The sequence below is a fragment of the Lutjanus erythropterus genome, chromosome 3 (assembly GCF_056507025.1).
Source record: "Lutjanus erythropterus isolate fLutEry1 chromosome 3, fLutEry1.hap2, whole genome shotgun sequence".
Classification (NCBI taxonomy): domain Eukaryota; kingdom Metazoa; phylum Chordata; class Actinopteri; order Lutjaniformes; family Lutjanidae; genus Lutjanus; species Lutjanus erythropterus.
This window is the reverse complement of record NC_139319.1, coordinates 33,589,022-33,607,876: the sequence shown is the minus strand read 5'-3', so window position 1 is coordinate 33,607,876 and position 18,855 is coordinate 33,589,022. Positions and strand designations below refer to the sequence as shown.

The 18,855-nt window shown below is 39.5% G+C and overlaps 1 protein-coding gene across 3 annotated transcripts; it reads left to right on the top strand.

The window, feature by feature from the left end:
* The first annotated feature begins 451 nt into the window (after nt 1-451).
* Nucleotides 452-18,187, top strand: chrnb3a (cholinergic receptor nicotinic beta 3 subunit a). Of its 3 annotated transcripts, none has more exons than XM_084715858.1 (8): nt 452-843; nt 8,758-8,909; nt 12,352-12,396; nt 14,310-14,410; nt 14,500-15,013; nt 16,351-16,541; nt 17,121-17,337; nt 17,611-18,187. In XM_084715858.1, exons 1-8 carry the CDS (start codon nt 783-785, stop codon nt 17,740-17,742), a joined length of 1,413 nt encoding a protein of 470 aa, XP_084571984.1. In that variant the 5' UTR covers nt 452-782; the 3' UTR covers nt 17,743-18,187. The 3 variants fall into 3 exon arrangements, with proteins under 3 accessions (XP_084571984.1, XP_084571983.1, XP_084571985.1); XM_084715857.1 differs by having other exon boundaries at nt 14,310-14,419; XM_084715859.1 differs by lacking the exon at nt 12,352-12,396 and having other exon boundaries at nt 14,310-14,419.
* Nucleotides 18,188-18,855: the final 668 nt, after the last annotated feature.

Below are 18,855 nucleotides of genomic sequence, written 5' to 3'. Positions count from 1 at the left end.
GCTCCTTTTATCACCTTGGAAGCAAAAAAAAAAAAAAAAAAAAAAAGGTAAGAAGACCTTCCACTCTGTGACTACATACCAGCATGTAAACACACAGTTATGATAGCTTAAGCGGCTACTGTTAGCATTTGAAGGGAAAAAGTCGTGACGTCACTTACGCGACTGTTGGGTGTGTAGTCATATACTTAATTTACTCTTACACTTAAACCTTTTTACTCTGCGACTTTCTTTACAACTAGCTTTTTAATTGACAAACGTGTGTAATTTGTGGCACAAATCTTTCTATCTATCTATCTATCTATCTATCTATCTATCTGATGTATTTATTTGATGTCTCTCTGGATGGGGACAGGCTCTGTCCTCCCTCCATCCTCTGACGGGCCAGCCCTCCTCCGTCCCGCCCTCAGCCCGGTGGCTCTGCTCCGCTCCGGTGTGGCAGCATCCATCCATCTCTGCAACGGGACACACACACACACACACACACACACACACACAAACACAAAGACACACGAAAAGAGGCTGCGGGGAAACACAACAGGCGACAGAAAAGGAAGGGAAAAAAAAAATCACACAGGCTGCTGCCCCACATCGCGAAGGCGGTCCGTGTTGTACAAAGCCACCAACAAGCGGCTGTCCTTCATTATTTAAAGTGGACATCACAGCGGAGGTCCCACTCGGCTGTTGGAGCGATGCATCCCGCAAGAGTGTGTGTGAACAGTGAAATGATCTGATCCTCGCCGCGGTGGATTCATCCAGATCCAGTCGGTGTTGTTGGTGAGAAGATGAAGTTTGCGGTTGCGATGCTGTGGTTCTCCCTGGCTCTTGGGAAGGCTACCATGCAAGGTAAGAACCACGAAACACTGTTCGTCTTTAAACTGTTGAAGCGGTGCAACTGTGCAAATCTTGTTCGTCCAAAAGACTAAAATGATTTAGGATGCAGAAACATTTCAACCATTGTGAGGATTAGGAGCGTGTTGCGCGACAGCATCGTTTTCGTCTCATTAATCCAACAGACTAATTGGCCAGTGCGCCCCGTCCTGCCCAGTGCGTCTTTCTGGGGGGGAAAAAAAGGGGCTCCATAAAGAAGCGCGCATGTTGTATAATTCATATATGATTGTACTTCTGATCGTGTGGGAGGCAGCAGGACAAAACGACGGGGTCAGGTGAGAGGAGCACATTCATGGTTTATTAAAGAATGGGAGCGCAGCGCCCCCCTGGGGACGTATGACTGAGGATGCAGCAGAACAGTACGGGACAGTAGAAAGATTGAAATTGATGGGATAAGAATTCCCTTACATAATAAAGCTGTGACTCACTTACGTCTCATATGTTTTCTTATAAAAAGTAAAGAATGAAAGATGGTGTCACTGTGGTGTTGAAAAAGAAAAGCCCTCACTTGGTCCATACTCTCTCTCTCAGTGTGTGTGTGTGTGTGTGTGTGTGTGTGTGTGTGTGTGTGTGTGTCGATTCAGCTTATTCTAAAGAACTTAAAGCACTCTAATCTTGAGATGGAGTGGCTTTTGGCAGCACATGCTGTAAATCTTTCTTGCTGTATTGTATTTATGCTGCATATATTTGTGTTAGGGCCTGACCAATACTGGGATTTTGGGGCAGATACCAATGTTAATATATATATATGTGTGTGTGTGTGTGTGTGTGTGTGTGTGTGTGTGTACATATATATATATATATATATATGTATTTAGAAAAAAAAGATCAAATATACACAGAATGCTGCCTATAAAGATAATGGATAAAAACAATCTGTATTAACTTCTGTTTTCAGAGGCGCATATCTAACAACATACCAATACAAGCCAATGTAGCTGTTACAGGCCAATATCGGGACTATATCATCGGTCAACCAGTATATTGGTAGGGGGTCTAGTGTGTTTGTTTGTGTAAAGAGGGGGACTCAAGATTTAAGACCAACTCATTGGGGAGGGCTAGTGCAATTGAGGACAAAAGTAGTGTCCCACATGGGAAAAATGCTAACTTTTAGGTCATTCCGGGTAAATATTTGGGTCAGGGTTAGAGGTTATGGGTATGGTTATGGTAAGTCTCCATGACATTCATGTGTGTGCTAATGAGAGAGAGAGAGAGCAAAAGTAAGATGTGATGACAAGTTAATGAAAACAATTAGGATTCAAGCTGCTACAAGGTTCATATTGTGCTAGAGACCTTTTGGAGACCTCTGCAAATAAAAGCAGTAGTGTTTTCTGTGCAATAACCACAAAATATAATGTCAAAAATAAAATTATCAGAAGAAAAATTTCCTCCTGCATCTTTTTCAGTGGCTAACATACTACTCACTGCAATTTTGCATGGGAATGTCTAAACACAGGCTGGTTTATGGTGACAGGTGTTAAGAATAACTACAGAAATGGCTAATCTTCTTGCAGATGGTCTTGTTAATTGATGTGGGTGATACAGAAGCATCAGTAATAAACTGAGACTGTTTCATAAACAGTCAAAACTCCTTGTAGTAGCTTTAAATGAACAAAAATTGGCTAGCATGGGATCACAATGATTAACACTTTCAGCTCTCAGCAAGAAGGTTGTGGGTTCAAATTACGGTTCGGTCCCCAGGCGCTTCACAGTGGTTGCCCACGGCTCCTAAAACTAGGATGTGTTAAATGCAGAGACCGAATCTGACAAAATAATTGTACTTTTTATGTTGTACATGTCACAGTAAAGTTGACCTTTACTTAATCCACCTCCGTTGACCAACAGACCTTTTCCATGGCAGCCATATTGATATGAAATAGTAGGGTAAACATAGGTGTTAGCGATAATGATACTAATTAAACTCCCATTCCATTTAGTGTAGCAGAGCCTTTTGTTTCCAGTTACACCTGTGTTTACACCAGTATTTCATGTCAAAATGGCGGCTATGAAAAAGGTCTATTAGCTGCCTCAGTGTCAGTGTCCACACCTTAAGCTCACAATTTAAACTGGCACTGAGCTAGGGCTGGACACTGGTGTCAAAATAGTGGTAATAAATATTGATATTGATCAAATATTGTGATAGTTGATTTTGTTTATATTGCCCAGCCCAAAACTGAGCATCCTGCAAAGAAGGTTGAATTAATGACACCTACTGGGAGCAGGCTGGCATCATGCTTGGACTTTAAGCGCTGGTTAAACCAAATTCCAAAGAGAAAAACCAACATATTTGCTCATTTATCTATAGCACATGCAGATATCCTGGGGTTTTATCTGCCCAGGTTTTGAGATATTAATCTCTCACAAATCTGCTGCCAAATCTGTAGAGATGAATGGAATTTCCTTTGTGGTGTTCGGCCTTTAAAAATATTACTTTAAAAACTCAGCCAGAACACATCTTTCCAGATATAATGCTACTCTGGATAATCTCACTGACGGCAGTTTCCATCGGAACTATTCCTCTGACGGAAAGTAGTTCCCATGACAACAGTCCACAGCGAGGCTCTAATGTACACGTGTTGGCTGTGTACTGTACTGCTGCACACAATGTGGTCACCTCTGGTCATGTGATGGCTATTGTCGTTGGCATCCAATGACTGTGTGAGCCAACATGTGTTGGCGTGCACACTCACATGCAGAACAGTACATGCCTCAAGGGCATTATGACCAATGAGATTAACAATTGTGAAAAGTCTTGGCTATCTCAGAGGTACCTGTTCTTTTGCAGTGTGGGTAAACTGGACTGCAACTCAGATTATAAAGCTCGTGTTCTTTTCTTTGCCGTTTTCCAGCGGCCTGTGAACACATCATAAGATACCTGTGATGGCTACATTGTAAAAAGGCAAAAACACACAGTTAATTTGTCTTTCATTTCCACTGGTGTGTAAAGAATAGAATGGGTTCCTCTGTTTTATCACTCATCCCTTCACCCCTCTCAGTGGTACATCCTGCTGTGGATCCTCAATGAACAGATGGTGGCAGTGTTAAGGTGATCATACCACTGCGTCACCCATGGGGTGTTTTAGATTGAGGAGGAGGCAGGGTGTTTGTTTGAATGCTGGGTCACCCCTGTGTCTGTATCAATCATCAGCAGACTGTACGCACACACGCACACACACACACACACACACACACACACACACACACACACACACATAGTGTGTACTAATGCATCATAATTTCACCACAGAAATTCACCCCACCCCCTCTGCCATCAGACTGTGCCTTCTAATCAATACCCTCCCCTTCACCTCTGCTCAATCAACCACACACACACACACACACACACACACACACACACACACACACACACACACACACACACACACACACACACACAGAGTCAATCAGCCTGTATCTGAGGAGGGAGCGTGCTCTTGTAGAGGAATCCATCCCTGCCGTGTTTGACTGGTTTGGCTCCTGCGTTCGTGTTGATGAGGATCTTGAGACAGAGTTGCTTCCTGCAGAGATGGAAGATAGGATTCAGCTGACTGAGTGTACTGACGCCCCGCTTCAAGCCTTTACAAACGGAGTGCTTTACAGGGGCTCTGATGCAATGGGAGGTAATCTGTCTGACTAAGAGACAGATTTGTGTGCTTTTACACACACAGCACTCTGACTTTTTTCCTCACATGCACAGAAAAGCACACATGCATGTTGTGTTTTATCATACAGTACTTGTCAGGACATTCCATTGGCTTTATTCACTATGACTTCAACTGAATTCACTAGACTGTGAATAAAAAACAAACCAACAATGAATTAATCTCATGAACAAGTATTGTGTGTGTATATATGTGCCATAGAGCTTCATTGTTGTTCAGTACCCATGGAAACACATCAGCAAGCCACACTGTTCCTCCAGGTGACATAATTACTATGATGTGGTCACTATACTGTACTTTGGTTTCAGTTAATCAAAAATAAAATAGATCCCAACATAGTTCACAGTTCACTCCTGTTTGAGTAATGTTTACTAAAAACTACAGCTATTGTAGGAAATTACTGACCCTTTTTCTTTTTTAGAAGAAGAAACTATTTATTTGTGGCCAGTTGGAACAGATGGGCAGTGGGAAGTATGGAAACTACAGAGAGTCACATCAACACATTCTTGCTACTGTTTTTTTTTTTTTTTGTGGAATTTGTTAACAACAAAACAAGCCAGTCTTGTCCCTGAAATTTAAATGAAAAATAAGTGAAAACAGGAAACGTCAGGAAACAATGCAAAAAACACTTAACAAAACAGGTGTCATGGCAATTTTGTTGCATCCAAAATTTCTATTTCATAATTTCATATACTTGTTTGTTAACATTGTTAGCAAAAAGAATCATCATTGGCCTATATTTAATGACAAAAATGAGACTTAAATGCAGGAATGGGTATTTAGAACCTGTACTAAACCATTACTTTTTTCTGACTGGTCAGTACCAAAATATCAATAAGCTCGCGTACAAATAATATTGCTATCGGTTGCACTGGGCAAAACATTCAAAAGTGTGGGCACATTCTACTAAACTTAATAAAAATGCATCAGAAAGCAATTAATTATTTATTGCTGTATTAAAAAGTATTAATAAAATAACGATTTAATCTTTCACATCTTTTCATGTCATGTCTTATTTTTGCACCAAATTATGGTGAGTACTAGTAGTATCAATAAAAATATTTATGTGCATTGGTATTGATAAGCTGTATCCTTTAAAAGTGATAGTTATGCTAACATGTCATGTCGTTTTTACCAATGCATAAAAACTAAATGATAATGTGATGTGATTTGTGTTTTAATGCAAAGTCTCATTGATGTGCAGAACATCATGTGCAGAATGACAAACTGTAGGTCCCGAGTAGTTAAATTATTGTCACCCAAATATCTGATGTTCAGAATCTGATTTAGCTGTTTCAGCTGTTGCACTACTGTTAAAATAACAGTAACATTATGTCTCTGTCAGAAATGTTATTTAATATTATTGGTGCTTTGGACAAAAATGGACTAAATTCATATTAAATCACTGGGAATGAGACACAAAGCTGAAACAAAACAGCTGGGACAACCTATGAAAACATGCAGGCTAGCAAGGAATTTACAAAATATTGAGTGTATGTTTTAAGTGCCGTGAATGTTGATTTAATAGAAACATTAATCTTCACTAAAGAAATATAACTACGTTGTCCGGCATTTTCATTGTATTAGTGCAGAGCAGAGTGACACGCTAACCTTGTGATAGGCAAGAATGAACGATGGCATCTGTAGCCTCAAAATGCTTAGGTGAGGTGAAAATTTCACAGATGAAAACACAACTGTGTCTTTAGTTTTTGTTGGTTAAAAAGTAATAAAAATCAAATGACTAAAATTTGACTGAAACTGAAACATACAACCATATATTTTAATCAAAAAAAAAAAGGTGCCAAAATGAACAGTTTTATAGTAATGTTAGAAAACATGAGGTCATCACTTTTTGGAAGGTATTTCTAATAAAAAAAAATGTAATACATACATTCATAATAATAATAATAATGAAAAAAGAGCTATTGCATAGTTTTTTAATCACCCACAAGGTCTTGTTCAGGATACCAAATGTTCAAATTTAGAGGCAGAAAAAATAAATTTAAATCAACGTAAAAACAAAATCTAATCTCTCTCTGTTGTAAACTACAGTAGCAGCATACGGTAGTTGCAGCATGCCAGATAGAGGGACTGGCTTGCAAAGTATAGAACCTCGTGTTAAGACATCGCGATGGGAATTGGCTTTCTCCTTGCTATCTGTTTTGCTGTCTGTTCTCATTCTCCTTGCCCCAGTTAACTTCTCCTTCTGTACCAACCTCTACCCTGCCCCCTCACTCTGCTTCTCTCAGACACTGAGGGGAATTGCTCTGGGTCACTCTGTCTCACTCCTTCTCTTATCAGCTCCCTCCATTCCTCTGCTCCATTCCCCTTGTTTGAGAGGCTGTTGATTCAAACCTCTCCGTTCTGTCTATCAGCCTCAGCCTCTGTTGCAACACTACCATCGGCAATGCCAAATACCATCCTCTTATGCGGTCCAGTGCTCAGAGCTCAGAGCTGATAGAGCCACCGAGTTACTGTGGGAGGCTCTGTTGCGCAGCTCAAGTACAAATACCACGTAATGCTCTGAGCATCCAGCGAACGCTGCTGTCATCTGCATCTTTTAGACTGAATTACAATGAGTAACATGGAAGAGGCTCAGTGTCTTGCTCAAGAATAAGTCGAGGGGACTTTGAGCTCTTGGTGAGCGCACTGGCTGTCAGTACAATCAAGTATGCAAACTTAAAGCCACTGAAGTGTGTGAACAGTCTCACTACCAGACTAAACCATTAGGTCTTACTAAATACAACGTGTTCCTCCATCCACTGGCTAACTGTGTATTTTCAACAGAACCAAACTGAATTACACATCATATTTTTTGCATTACAACTGCAGAACACCGAAGTGAGTTTTCTTTAATTGTCTGCATAAAAGACCTGATAACTTCCAGCTGTCTGCACTTGAAGGTAGGCTGGTGAAGTGAAAGCACTGTTCCTTCATTGCACTGTCTCCTGCTCAGTGTGAGCGCCACTCTTTAACTGACTATTATGTCTTGTGCCTGGCTGCACAAAGGGCTCTGAGCTCAACTTGTCTCCCCTGGCAGTTGTTCTGTCTGAGGTGATCATGTCAGAATGATCATTTTGTCAGCTTTGGGAGCCTAGATGCATTCGCTCGGCCATGACCAGCTGTCAGTCCAGGGTTGACAGTGTGTGTGTGTGTGTGTGTGTGTGTGTGTGTGTGTGTGTGTGTGTGTGTGTGTGTGTGTGTGTGTGTCTGACTCTCAGGCCCTGACTTAATTTTTCCCTCCACTTGCTTTTGAGACTCTGGAGAGGTGGCTTGCTTTGTTCATGCACGACAGTCTCTTTGTACGTTCTTAAACATGTAAGCCTTGCAAGATGGTGACATTGATAGATATAAAACATGTTCTATATCTATCATGACGGTTATGTGCACCTCTGTCTGTGCACATGAATTTTACATGCATGTGAGCAAGTTAGCCATATAATGAGGGCTGCAACATCAAGTCTGAAAATCACCACAAATGACAAATCTAACTGTGCTGGAAGTGGAGAAAAGTGATAAAAATCACACTGTCAGCCGCTGAACCGTGTCACCTGTGCTGGATGCTCTGCGGTTAATTGGGATTTTACACCTGAACTATGAGTAGGAGGACAAACAGTTTTACTTTCCCTGACTGTGTGGAAATCTGTTGATCAGATGACAGTAAAACATATAGGCTGATAAAAAAAAAATTTAGGAAGCACAGAACTGAAAAAAAGGAATGAAGTGTTGAATTTTTGTATTGAATTCAAATCTAATTCAACTAACAAACTTAGAAATATGTCAGCACCTACTGGATTGGCACAATATTTTGTTTCGACAGTCATGATTCACCAAACTATGTAAGCCTAATGGCTTTAGCAAACACCTGACTTTGCCTGTAACGCCACCATGTGGCTGACATTTGTTGTTTTAAGTAAAATCATCTCGAATGTCTTGGCAACTATTGGAGGGAATGACATGAAACTTGGCACAGAATGAATTGTAAAAACTCGACTTTTCATTTACAACCATCATCCAGTAAAAAAAATCACCAACTATACTTCGGTTTGTGACTGAATACCTGCAAAACTAATTGCGTTCTCATCAGCTAGTATTTTGTGTTCTTTGCTGATTAGCAAATGTTAGCATGCTGACATGCTTACCTAAGATGGTGAACATTTAAGGATGACACCTGCTGAATATCAACATGTCATGTGGCTCCTTCCAGCTCAGGAGGACTTTGTGTCGCTGGCCGAGATGGAGGATTCCTTGTTGAGGAACTTGTTCAGGGGTTACCAGAAGTGGGTGCGGCCTGTCCAGCACGCCAATGACACCATCACTGTACGCTTTGGACTCAAGATCTCACAGCTGGTTGATGTGGTGAGGAAACAACACCAACATACACAAACACACAAAAGGCATATGGTACAATGTCAAGTTGTCTCAGATTTTACTTACTGATAATAGACCTTCTGGGCTGTGTTTATGAAACCTCTGTGAAATATATCACACTCAGTTTTCTTTGTTTTGAACTCTATGAAAATGTTTAAGGCCAGTGTCAAATGATTAACCAACTGGAAGTAAATGAAAAATGATAAGGTTATTTTTGTTAGGAATTCTCAGCCAAATTATTGTATAAGTTATTTATGGAGTACTTAACAGATTTTAGTTGGGTACCTGCACTTCATTTGTATGCAGTCTGTGAGCTCACTTGGCATTTTCGTAACATTAACAAGGGACAAATGGAACAAAGGAAAATCAATAAAATCAGGTTGGACTTTGAAAGGTCAACCAGGAACTATCTAAAGTTACTTGCTAAAGCCCACAAATTCACAATTGGAAAAGAAAAGAATAAAATACTGAGGACATGACCTCAGTGTCCTCAGCGTTAGCTCTGGCTCTGTCCTTGCCATACATTATGTATTTTATGAATATTAGATAGATGGGGGTATTTTAAACTGTCTCTGCCGTTGATCACATCCTGAGCGCCCTTGAGCAATGTGGAACCAGACAGAGAGACTCTAATGCTTCCAGGAGACCAAGCCAGTGCACAGTCTTAAGCTGTGTGTACCTGTTAAAGAAGCTCTCTGCAGAAATTAAAATAGCCTTATGTAACATGGTTAATAAAATCCTGTTAAAGTCTTCTGAGGATCAGAGGAATGAGAGGGGAACGCAAAGAAAGGAGGAAGTGAAACTCAACATCCCTGCGACTCGATCACGATTCTCCAAATCCACAATTTTAAGGTCATGATTCATTTCATTTTTTATTCATATTTAATTCAATTTAAACATATATTTTTTAGCACTGGCCATGCCATTATATCAAGTCTTGATTTGTAAAGATTAACAAATCAATGGTTTTATGCCCTGAAAATGTCCATATACATTTCCAAATTTGTTAAGTCTGTATGGTGTCAAGTGTGATATAGTGATATATAAAGTGTGCTTTAACCTCACTAATGGTTAAAACTATAAACCAGCACAAAACTGTCAATTAGCAACACAAACCACCATTTTCTGAACAGACACAAGCACAAACAAAAAGTAACATTTATATTTTGTAACAAAAACAGAAAACTTAACAAACTACTCAGTCCAGCACTAGGCATGATGGGAAATGAGGCCAGTATTTTTTTTACATCATATCACCTGTACCAGCAATATAACTTCCCATTGCCTTGATTTTATAAAGTGTGTTTGTGAGAATAGGACAGTATTGTGCTTAACCAATCAGCCATAGCTGTCACATGGAACAACTACTGTGGAGCGGTGGCTTCTCAGAAATAGTATTCCAGCTCAAGACTCAGGTCAACAGGAGACTGGACAAGAAACGGAGACTGTGTTTCAAGGTGACACAAGATGCTGCTTGAGCTCCCACCACACTTTGGAAACATCACCTTGACTTTGTGCAATATGGATTTTGTTGTTGGGGTCGTAAACATCAATCTGACTATTCTCGGGGGTCCAGAGTTGAAAAGATTGAGAACCACTGATATAGAGCACGAAAACAATTGGTGATTATTTTGAAATAAGAGACAAGGAAGGGAACAGAAAGAATTCTATTATTTAAAGGAGGAATATGTAACGATTGCACATCCAAAAATGAGTACACCAGTCCAAATAGTGAGTTGGAGCCATAGACGGTATATTTGGTTGAAGCAAGTTGTTTCCTCCCTGCCTCCTCCTCCCCAGACTTGGGGAAGCTCAGACAGACTGCAAGAATGCTACAGGAGTGCAAAACCAGTGCAACATTATAATTTCACTATAACGCATAATGAGGAGTCCTAAACTAAAGTTGATCAGCTGTTTATAGCTGTCAATTATATGTCATGCAAAGATAAGCACATTATCCTGAAAGCTAAAACCCACTGCTATGAAAATAAACTCCCTGGACTTAACATATTGCTCAATTTAACATCCACTCCCTGTAAAAGATTATTAATTTTGCAACTCATAAACAGACACGAACTCATTTGGCAAACATTCAGCATTAATTTAAACTTTACTTAATGTGAAATGAGCAAACAAAAACACAAGCTAAGGACTGGGAAAAGAATTTCAAAGGAGGATACTGCACCTATAGCATTGTTGTCAGAACAGTGTATTTCAACTTTGGATGCGTCCTTAATTTCTGATGACATAGCATGATGAATTTATGATTCAGTAGAGTATATATATATATCACAGATTTCTCTTCAGAAGAGATGATAAAAGGTAATCAAAGCAGAGAAGACAAATACAACGACAGAACGGTAGGTTAGGGGTATAAGAGATGGAAAATGGGTGGCTGTTAACGAAGTTCAAAAGAGGACTGCAGCACAGAGGCTACGCTGAGGACAGAAGTGTGAAGGTAAACAAGGAGGAGCTGAGGGAATTAAAGAGCCAAAGACAGGAAGAGAGAGTAAAGAGAAGAGGAGGAAGAAAGGTTAAAAGAGAGGTCCAAAGTGGTCTTTCATAGCAACAGAGGAAGTAATGAGGCCATCAGGCAGCGAGGAACCAGATCGCATTTATTATTTACACAAGGACACACACGTCAACACACACACACCCACAGACACAAAGCTGCTTCCACAACTCCACAGAGAGCCAATTTTGACTACATCAGCACTTGATGTTCATGCTTCTATCATACAGAAATAACATTTAGTGGAGTGCCATCTTGTGGTATTCTAACTAAACTACTGTGTTTTCTTAAGAAATCAAAAACCCACCTCAGATCAATGCTCGTTCAGTGAGGATGGGTATGCTATCAGGTTTGCCTCAGTGCCTCCGGAGAGCAGACAAACCACAAAATCCATTTCATGGATTTTCTCTTTTCTCTAATTTTGCTTTTTGTGTTTCTGCAAGGCTTTTTCCTGCACAGAAACTGGACAGCTTACACTGAAATACTCTCTGACTTCCACAAACTCATTAGTCTCTGTCCTGTTCTTCTAACTCCTTTTTTTCACCCTCTCTCCATGCCTCTGTCTTTTGTTTTTCCTCAGTATATGTCAGTAGCAAATGAGGCAGCAGTATTTATATTAGTATTGCCATTATATAACAACTTGTGCTTCTTCTCATTAAATGCTGTAGATGTACCCTGAAGTAAGTCACTTAACCCTCCACTGTGCCTTCTTAGTGGCAAGCAAGATAAGCAATTAACCCACTTTGAAAAAAAAATCTTTCTAACTGGGTTTTAAGTACTTTCTTTCATCCTACTCGACTCTTTGTCTCCAGCTTCTGGTTTGCTCCTCACCTCCTCATTAGCCTCTCTCATTGTTCACAGTAAGCCCCACTAAGATGTATAAATAGTGCACAAAACTTCTTCCATGTCTTCCTGCAGGATGAAAAGAACCAACTGATGACTACAAATGTCTGGCTCTGGCAGGTAACAATGAATGCCACTATTTACAAATACTACATCTCTAAACTATTTTCAGATCTGTGAATTTGTTAAAATGGTGCATGCATGACTTGAGTGGTAAGGCAGTTCATTTGAAGTTTTACAGAGTATGATTCATTAGCTGCAATGTCCCACTGTATTTAAAATGCTCGATGTCACACATTATAGTGTGGTATGATTTTACTGGGGGACTATTCGAGATCACAAATCTAATGTAAATATGTTATAAATATACACAGATTTTATTAAATGCAATGCAAAAACACATACAATCTGTGTACAAATTTATTAAACTGCTAAAAAGTAACATTGTGGGCAGATATTCAAGAGAGATTTAAGGGTCACTTAAGTAGATTTAAATTAATCCTAGTTAAGTTAAGTTGATCCTTGTTGACTGCAGTACAGAGATAGAGGTCAACACCTTTTGAAACATATTCTGTAATGACTGTACATTATATCATAGGTCATTATTAATAATATGTTCACTGTAGCAATATGTGAAAGTCAGATTAAGGTAGTTTTAGCCTATACTTGCATTTTTGGGCTTTCTCTGTTTTCATTTCAGCTCATTTCCTACTTTTAACCCCCATTTATTATGCCCTATTATGTATTATAAATGTATACGATTAATGTTGCACATGTGATTTGCTGCTGGAGAAATAAAATATTTTACACAAACAACATTCACTAACCAAAAAATGTCTAATTCTAATTCTCCACTTATAACAAAGAATTTTTACTCCTGCTCCTTTTTTATGTTAATTCTTAGCATTTTTAGGTGTACTTCTCAGACAGGTCCATATCATATAAATTTAACATTAAAGGGAATCAGGAAAATAAAATGATATGAAAAACAATACACATTACTTTCTGGAATTTTACACAAAAATCAATACATCTTGAAGTCTGAAGGAGATTACATGGATTTGGAAACACTTCTTATAACTTATCAGTAGACTTTGGTAAAATAAACACTTTCAGTCAATTTGAATCAAAGACACATAAACACGATCATGGACAGGGCAACAAGCAAACTGAAGACAATTATGCAATGTGAAACTCGCTTTCCACATACTATACTTTGTGCAGTTATCATCCTGGTGCTGTCCGTGGTGCTGAAATGCAGAAGCTCCACTTAAACCTGTTCAAGACTCAATCATGATCCAAACAAACACACACAAAAATAATGTAATGGCACATTTCAACTCGAAATGCCCTCATAAATCATTAACGATAAAAAAATGTGTTAAAATATTTTATTATGTATTATTTTGTGTTATTTTTTCTATCTGTTCCAATGAACAGAATCTAAATGTGAGAAACCATCTACAAGTAAAACTAAGAGACCATTTTTCAACAAAAATGTGAGTTTGTCAATGGAACTCATGTCAATTAATAACTTATTATTTAAAACACATTGCATATATATCTTGTATGATTTTAACAAAATTAAAAACAAGAACAGTATATTCAAAGTTTATTTAGAAAAATCATAATAAATAAAAATGGCATTTCCTTATTCAGTTCCCTATTTTCCATTTCATTCCAGTCATGGAGTAAAAGCTATATATCCTTTATGTAGTACAATTTCTTTTATTTACTTTAAACACAGTTTAAACCCAAATGATCATGATTAACAATATGATTAAATTGTGCCTTACGCCTCCTCTTTGCCTCACAGTCAACCATGCACGGTGAAAAAGGGAGCGTGACTCACCTGCAGTCTACTTTAGATTACGTGTGATGCTTAAAGACCCTCAGTCAGATACATTTGCATTTGGGTGAAGTCAGATGACAGCAAGTCTAATGTCTTTAACAACTGTACTGTAGGCTCATACTAAATGTAGGATAAATGTTTCAGATTGTGTAACTTGTGTGTTGTGTTCATTTATTTATAGGAGTGGGTTGACGTGAAGCTGAAGTGGAACCCAGATGACTATGGAGGAATTACCTCCATCAGAGTGCCTTCAGAGACTATATGGCTGCCTGACATTGTCCTGTATGAAAAGTGAGTTATGCACACATCAGGAACAAAGATTAGTATCTTTTTTCTCACCACCTCACTCTTTCTGTCACACCCTCTCACAGTGCTGACGGTCGCTTTGAGGGCTCCCTGATGACCAAAGCCATTGTGCGCTGGGACGGCACCATAACATGGACTCCACCTGCCAGCTACAAGTCCTCCTGCACCATGGACGTCACCTTCTTTCCCTTCGACCGACAGAATTGCTCCATGAAGTTCGGCTCCTGGACCTACGATGGAAACATGGTGGACCTGGTCTTGGTGGACCACTATGTGGACCGTAAAGACTTCTTTGATAACGGCGAGTGGGAGATCCTCAACGCCACAGGAGTAAAGGGAAGCAGGAGGGATGGGGTGTACTGGTACCCGTTTGTCACCTACTCCTTCATCCTCAAGAGACTGCCCCTGTTCTACACCCTGTTTCTCATCATCCCGTGCCTCGGCCTTTCCTTTCTGACTGTGCTGGTGTTTTATTTGCCGTCAGATGAAGGAGAGAAACTGTCACTTTCCACATCCGTGCTGGTGTCACTCACTGTGTTCCTGCTGGTCATAGAAGAAATCATCCCTTCATCCTCTAAGGTGGGTTTCCTGACAGGAGTTTACATCAGACCCTGTGTTCAGTTTTAAGTTTCTCCTGTAATTTTCCAATCTATCCTGCTTTCTCCTGTTCACTTATCCTAATTGTAATCTTAATTGCAGCATGTCCTAATTAACACAGATCACAACTACAGCCCTCTCAATTACCTGCAGTTTAAACTGCATGTCAACTCAATTAACGAGCTATTGACTTCAGATAGGCTACATCTCAGTCCAATACAGAACTCTACAGAAGAGCAGAGCTCGAAAAGACAATGACTGAATTCAAAATCAGCCACTTCTCCCCATTCTGTTCTGTTTTCTTAGATGCTACATTATTTTAAATATCAAATTATCCTGCAATGCAACATAAAAACTACTGAACATGCAACACTGACAAAGCTTTAACTCTAGCGTCACCATAAGTGTCCACATGCGGTTCACAGTAAAATCTCTGAACAATTATTAAAGGGATTGCCTTAAACTTTACTGTAGATATTCAAGTTCCCTATATCCTGACATCCATTGAATGGATTTTGCTACAGGACCTGTATGCAGGGTCTCCACAGGATAGTTTCAAGTCACTCTAGTGATACCTTAACTTTTCATCTGGCTCAAAATGAGCAAAATTAATGACAATCAAACCAGTGCTGCAAGTAAGAAAAAAAAATCTGGTCCGTTTTCTAAGTCTGATCTAAATTGTTCTCCTGTGTTTATGACTGAAGAACAGGTGAGGAAATAAGTTTTGCCCTGAATTTCTTTTTTTTTCTCTGAAAATGGGTTAAAAAGGTTTTGGCAGCAAGTTCCTTAATTTTTTTCATTTTTGTTGTTGTGATGCTCATTTTGGCCACAGGAGTCTGAAGTTCATTTATGATCCTGACAAAAAAAATGCTAATAATAAATCATCTACCAAAACTGTTATTTCACCTGTTGTCACAGATGACTTTTTATTTTGTAAGGATCATTTTTTAAATGTTTTTTGTTGTAATACTCATTTTGACCACAGGAGGCTGAAGTGCATCATTACTCCATGTTTAAAACAAATACCTGTCTAAACCTCTTTTTTGTTTTCAGATTTTTTAAAAAATAACTTGATGATCCTATGATGATGCCATGATCCTGGCAAAACATTTTCACCCTTTCCCTCTTGTTTCACAGATAAAAAATGTGGAACTATCTTGGCAAACCTATTTCATGTGTTTCCCCCTTTTTTGATGTAAATAAACTAATTTCTAATCGTACATTTCCTCATCCTGACATCCTGTGGAAAAATCAAGTATTTCAACCATTAGAGTAAGTGTTTAACTGATTCAGTAACTAATACCTTTCTCTGTCTCCAGGTGATCCCACTGATTGGAGAATACTTGCTCTTCATCATGATCTTTGTCACTTTCTCCATCATCGTCACCGTCTTTGTCATTAATGTCCACCACCGTTCCTCTGCTACTTACCACCCAATGGCCCCCTGGGTAAAGAGCCTCTTCCTGCAGAGACTGCCCAGATTGCTGTGTATGAGGGGGCACACTGACAGGTAAGATACGATCGACTGGTTCAACATGTTTGGGAAAATACCTGTCCACTTTCATTCTGAGAGTTTACACTTTGGTTTTCTTATAAATTGAACATGATATAATGTGGTAATTAGTGAGCTATTGAGATGCTGGTAGGAGAATTTTGTTTCCTTTGGTCAGAGCCAAGCTAGCTGTTTCCAGTCTTTATGCTAGGCTAAGCTAATATTCACTGGGTGGTAGTTTCATATTTACTATACAGACATGAGAGTCAATTTTCTCATCTAACTCCCAAAACAACAAACTATTCCTGTACAGGACTAGTGTGCATGATTTTATGGCATCTAGCTGTGAGGTTGCAGATTGCAACCAACCTGAATACGCCTCACCCCTCACCCATCTCATTCTGTGGTGACAAAAACACAATGATTCTTATTTTCAGGTGATTATACACTAATGAAAACATACAAATGAATATTATATTCCATTTCTGACATATTCTTCCAATAGATTAACTTAAACACTCACCCTTTAATATCTGCAATTACACGTTAGAATATAAATATGTAAAAAGAATAAAACAGTGTGTCCATTATCCTCAGATACCACTTTCCAGATATGGAGATGCGCAGCCCTGAGCTGAAACCCCGCAGAGGTCAGGGGAGGAGGGGGGTTCCTGGCCACAGTGGCGGCCAGCAGAGAGGACCCCTCGGTGGGAAGGAGGACGAGAACCAAGCCTGGCTGGCCATGCTGGAGAAAGCCACAAATTCAGTTCGCTACATCAGCCGTCACATCAGGAAGGAGCACTTCATACGAGAGGTGTGGGAGTGGGCAGACATGAGGGATGAAGGTCTTCGCATGCATGCGTATTGCATTCTCTTTATTTATTTTTTTTATTCTACTGATTGTGAAAATTTCACCCCCATTGCATGTCTCATTTTCTCTGCAGAAGTGAACTGCTTAGTTCTTGTGTCCTGACTGAGGGATGCTGTGACAAAGGTGCTTGAGGCTGACACAGATTCTCACCTGTGGACCTCTGTTTTTGTTTCTCTCTCTCCTCGCTGTCTGTCTGTCCCTCTCTGTCTCACTCAGGTTGTTCAGGACTGGAAGTTTGTGGCTCAGGTGTTGGACAGGATTTTCCTGTGGGCCTTCCTCACAGTGTCAATACTGGGAACTGTCTTAATCTTCACCCCTGCTCTGCAGATGTACCTCAGCACACCTTGATGAACACGCACAAACTCACACACAAACTTCTGAATACACTCCAACAGCTCATCCTTGTTTTCCAGTTTTATGAAGCTCAGTAAAGCTTTCACACTGTACATTTCTATTGTAGAATCTAATTTTTACCTCCCTGCAGGATGGTTTGCAGCCTGTAATGACTACTGGAAACTGTCCTGTTCTAGATGCAACTTGTCGTTTGTTGTAATGTGCATGCACAGGAGTGCAAAACAGTGAAAGCAATAAGCAGGTTATAGTAGCGTGTATGATTTGAATATTCATGTGTGTATGACTGTAAAAGTGTAATTATACATGCAACAACATGCACAATATCACCTCATGAATAATGAGTTTGTGTCACATGCACCATGTTCTCCAGCCAGCTGTACTCGACTGTAAGTGCTGTAATGATGATGATAATTAAAAGAAATCTGATGTACAAAATGAATTACATTTATTCCTGTTTTTAAAAAGGACTGACTTGATGGGCAACTACCCCAAGCAGAGGACTGCAGGTTTACAACATGGCAATTTGTTTGTGTTAGTTTGATTAACTGTAAATTTGTTTGGTAATACTGTTTTAATCTAGCCTGCAATGCACCAGGCACACAAAACTCAGGTAAATCTGTAAAACTAGATGGTGCTGATCAAATATGAATCAAGATTCTGTTACAGTATTGTCTATTTCTTACCTCAGATGTTTTCAGAAACACATTTTAGTGTACTATTTAGCTGTAATTTGAGAAGGTGTCATAAGGACCCCGAGGTGACACCTGCATTATTTCATAATCACAAAGTCCCACTTTGTAGAGGAATGTGCTTACATGCTGCATATTTCTGAATAAATTATGCACAAACTGCTTGCTAATTACTCAGTAACGTACACAAAATGCAAAGAGAATGGGAGAACAGGGATAAATGGTGGCTCACATCTGTTTTTTGCACCCAGGGTGCCCTAGAGAGTTGAACTGGCCTTGATACTGTACACAGGAGCAATGAACGAGAGTATGGACTAGAAAAGACAATATTAGGTGGACCAATCATGTTGTGACTTTGGTTGTAATGACACAGCATCACCACTAAAGGGCAGCAAACATCCTTTTTGCTAGAAATACT

Coding starts and splice junctions, on each gene's coding strand:
- chrnb3a (XM_084715857.1), top strand. CDS start 783: ATGAAGTTTGCGGTTGCGATGCTGTGGTTCTCCCTGGCTCTTGGGAAG. Junction 844..8,757: donor TGGGAAGGCTACCATGCAAG/GTAAGAACCACG, acceptor GGCTCCTTCCAG/CTCAGGAGGACTTTGTGTCG. Junction 8,910..12,351: donor TCTCACAGCTGGTTGATGTG/GTGAGGAAACAA, acceptor GTCTTCCTGCAG/GATGAAAAGAACCAACTGAT.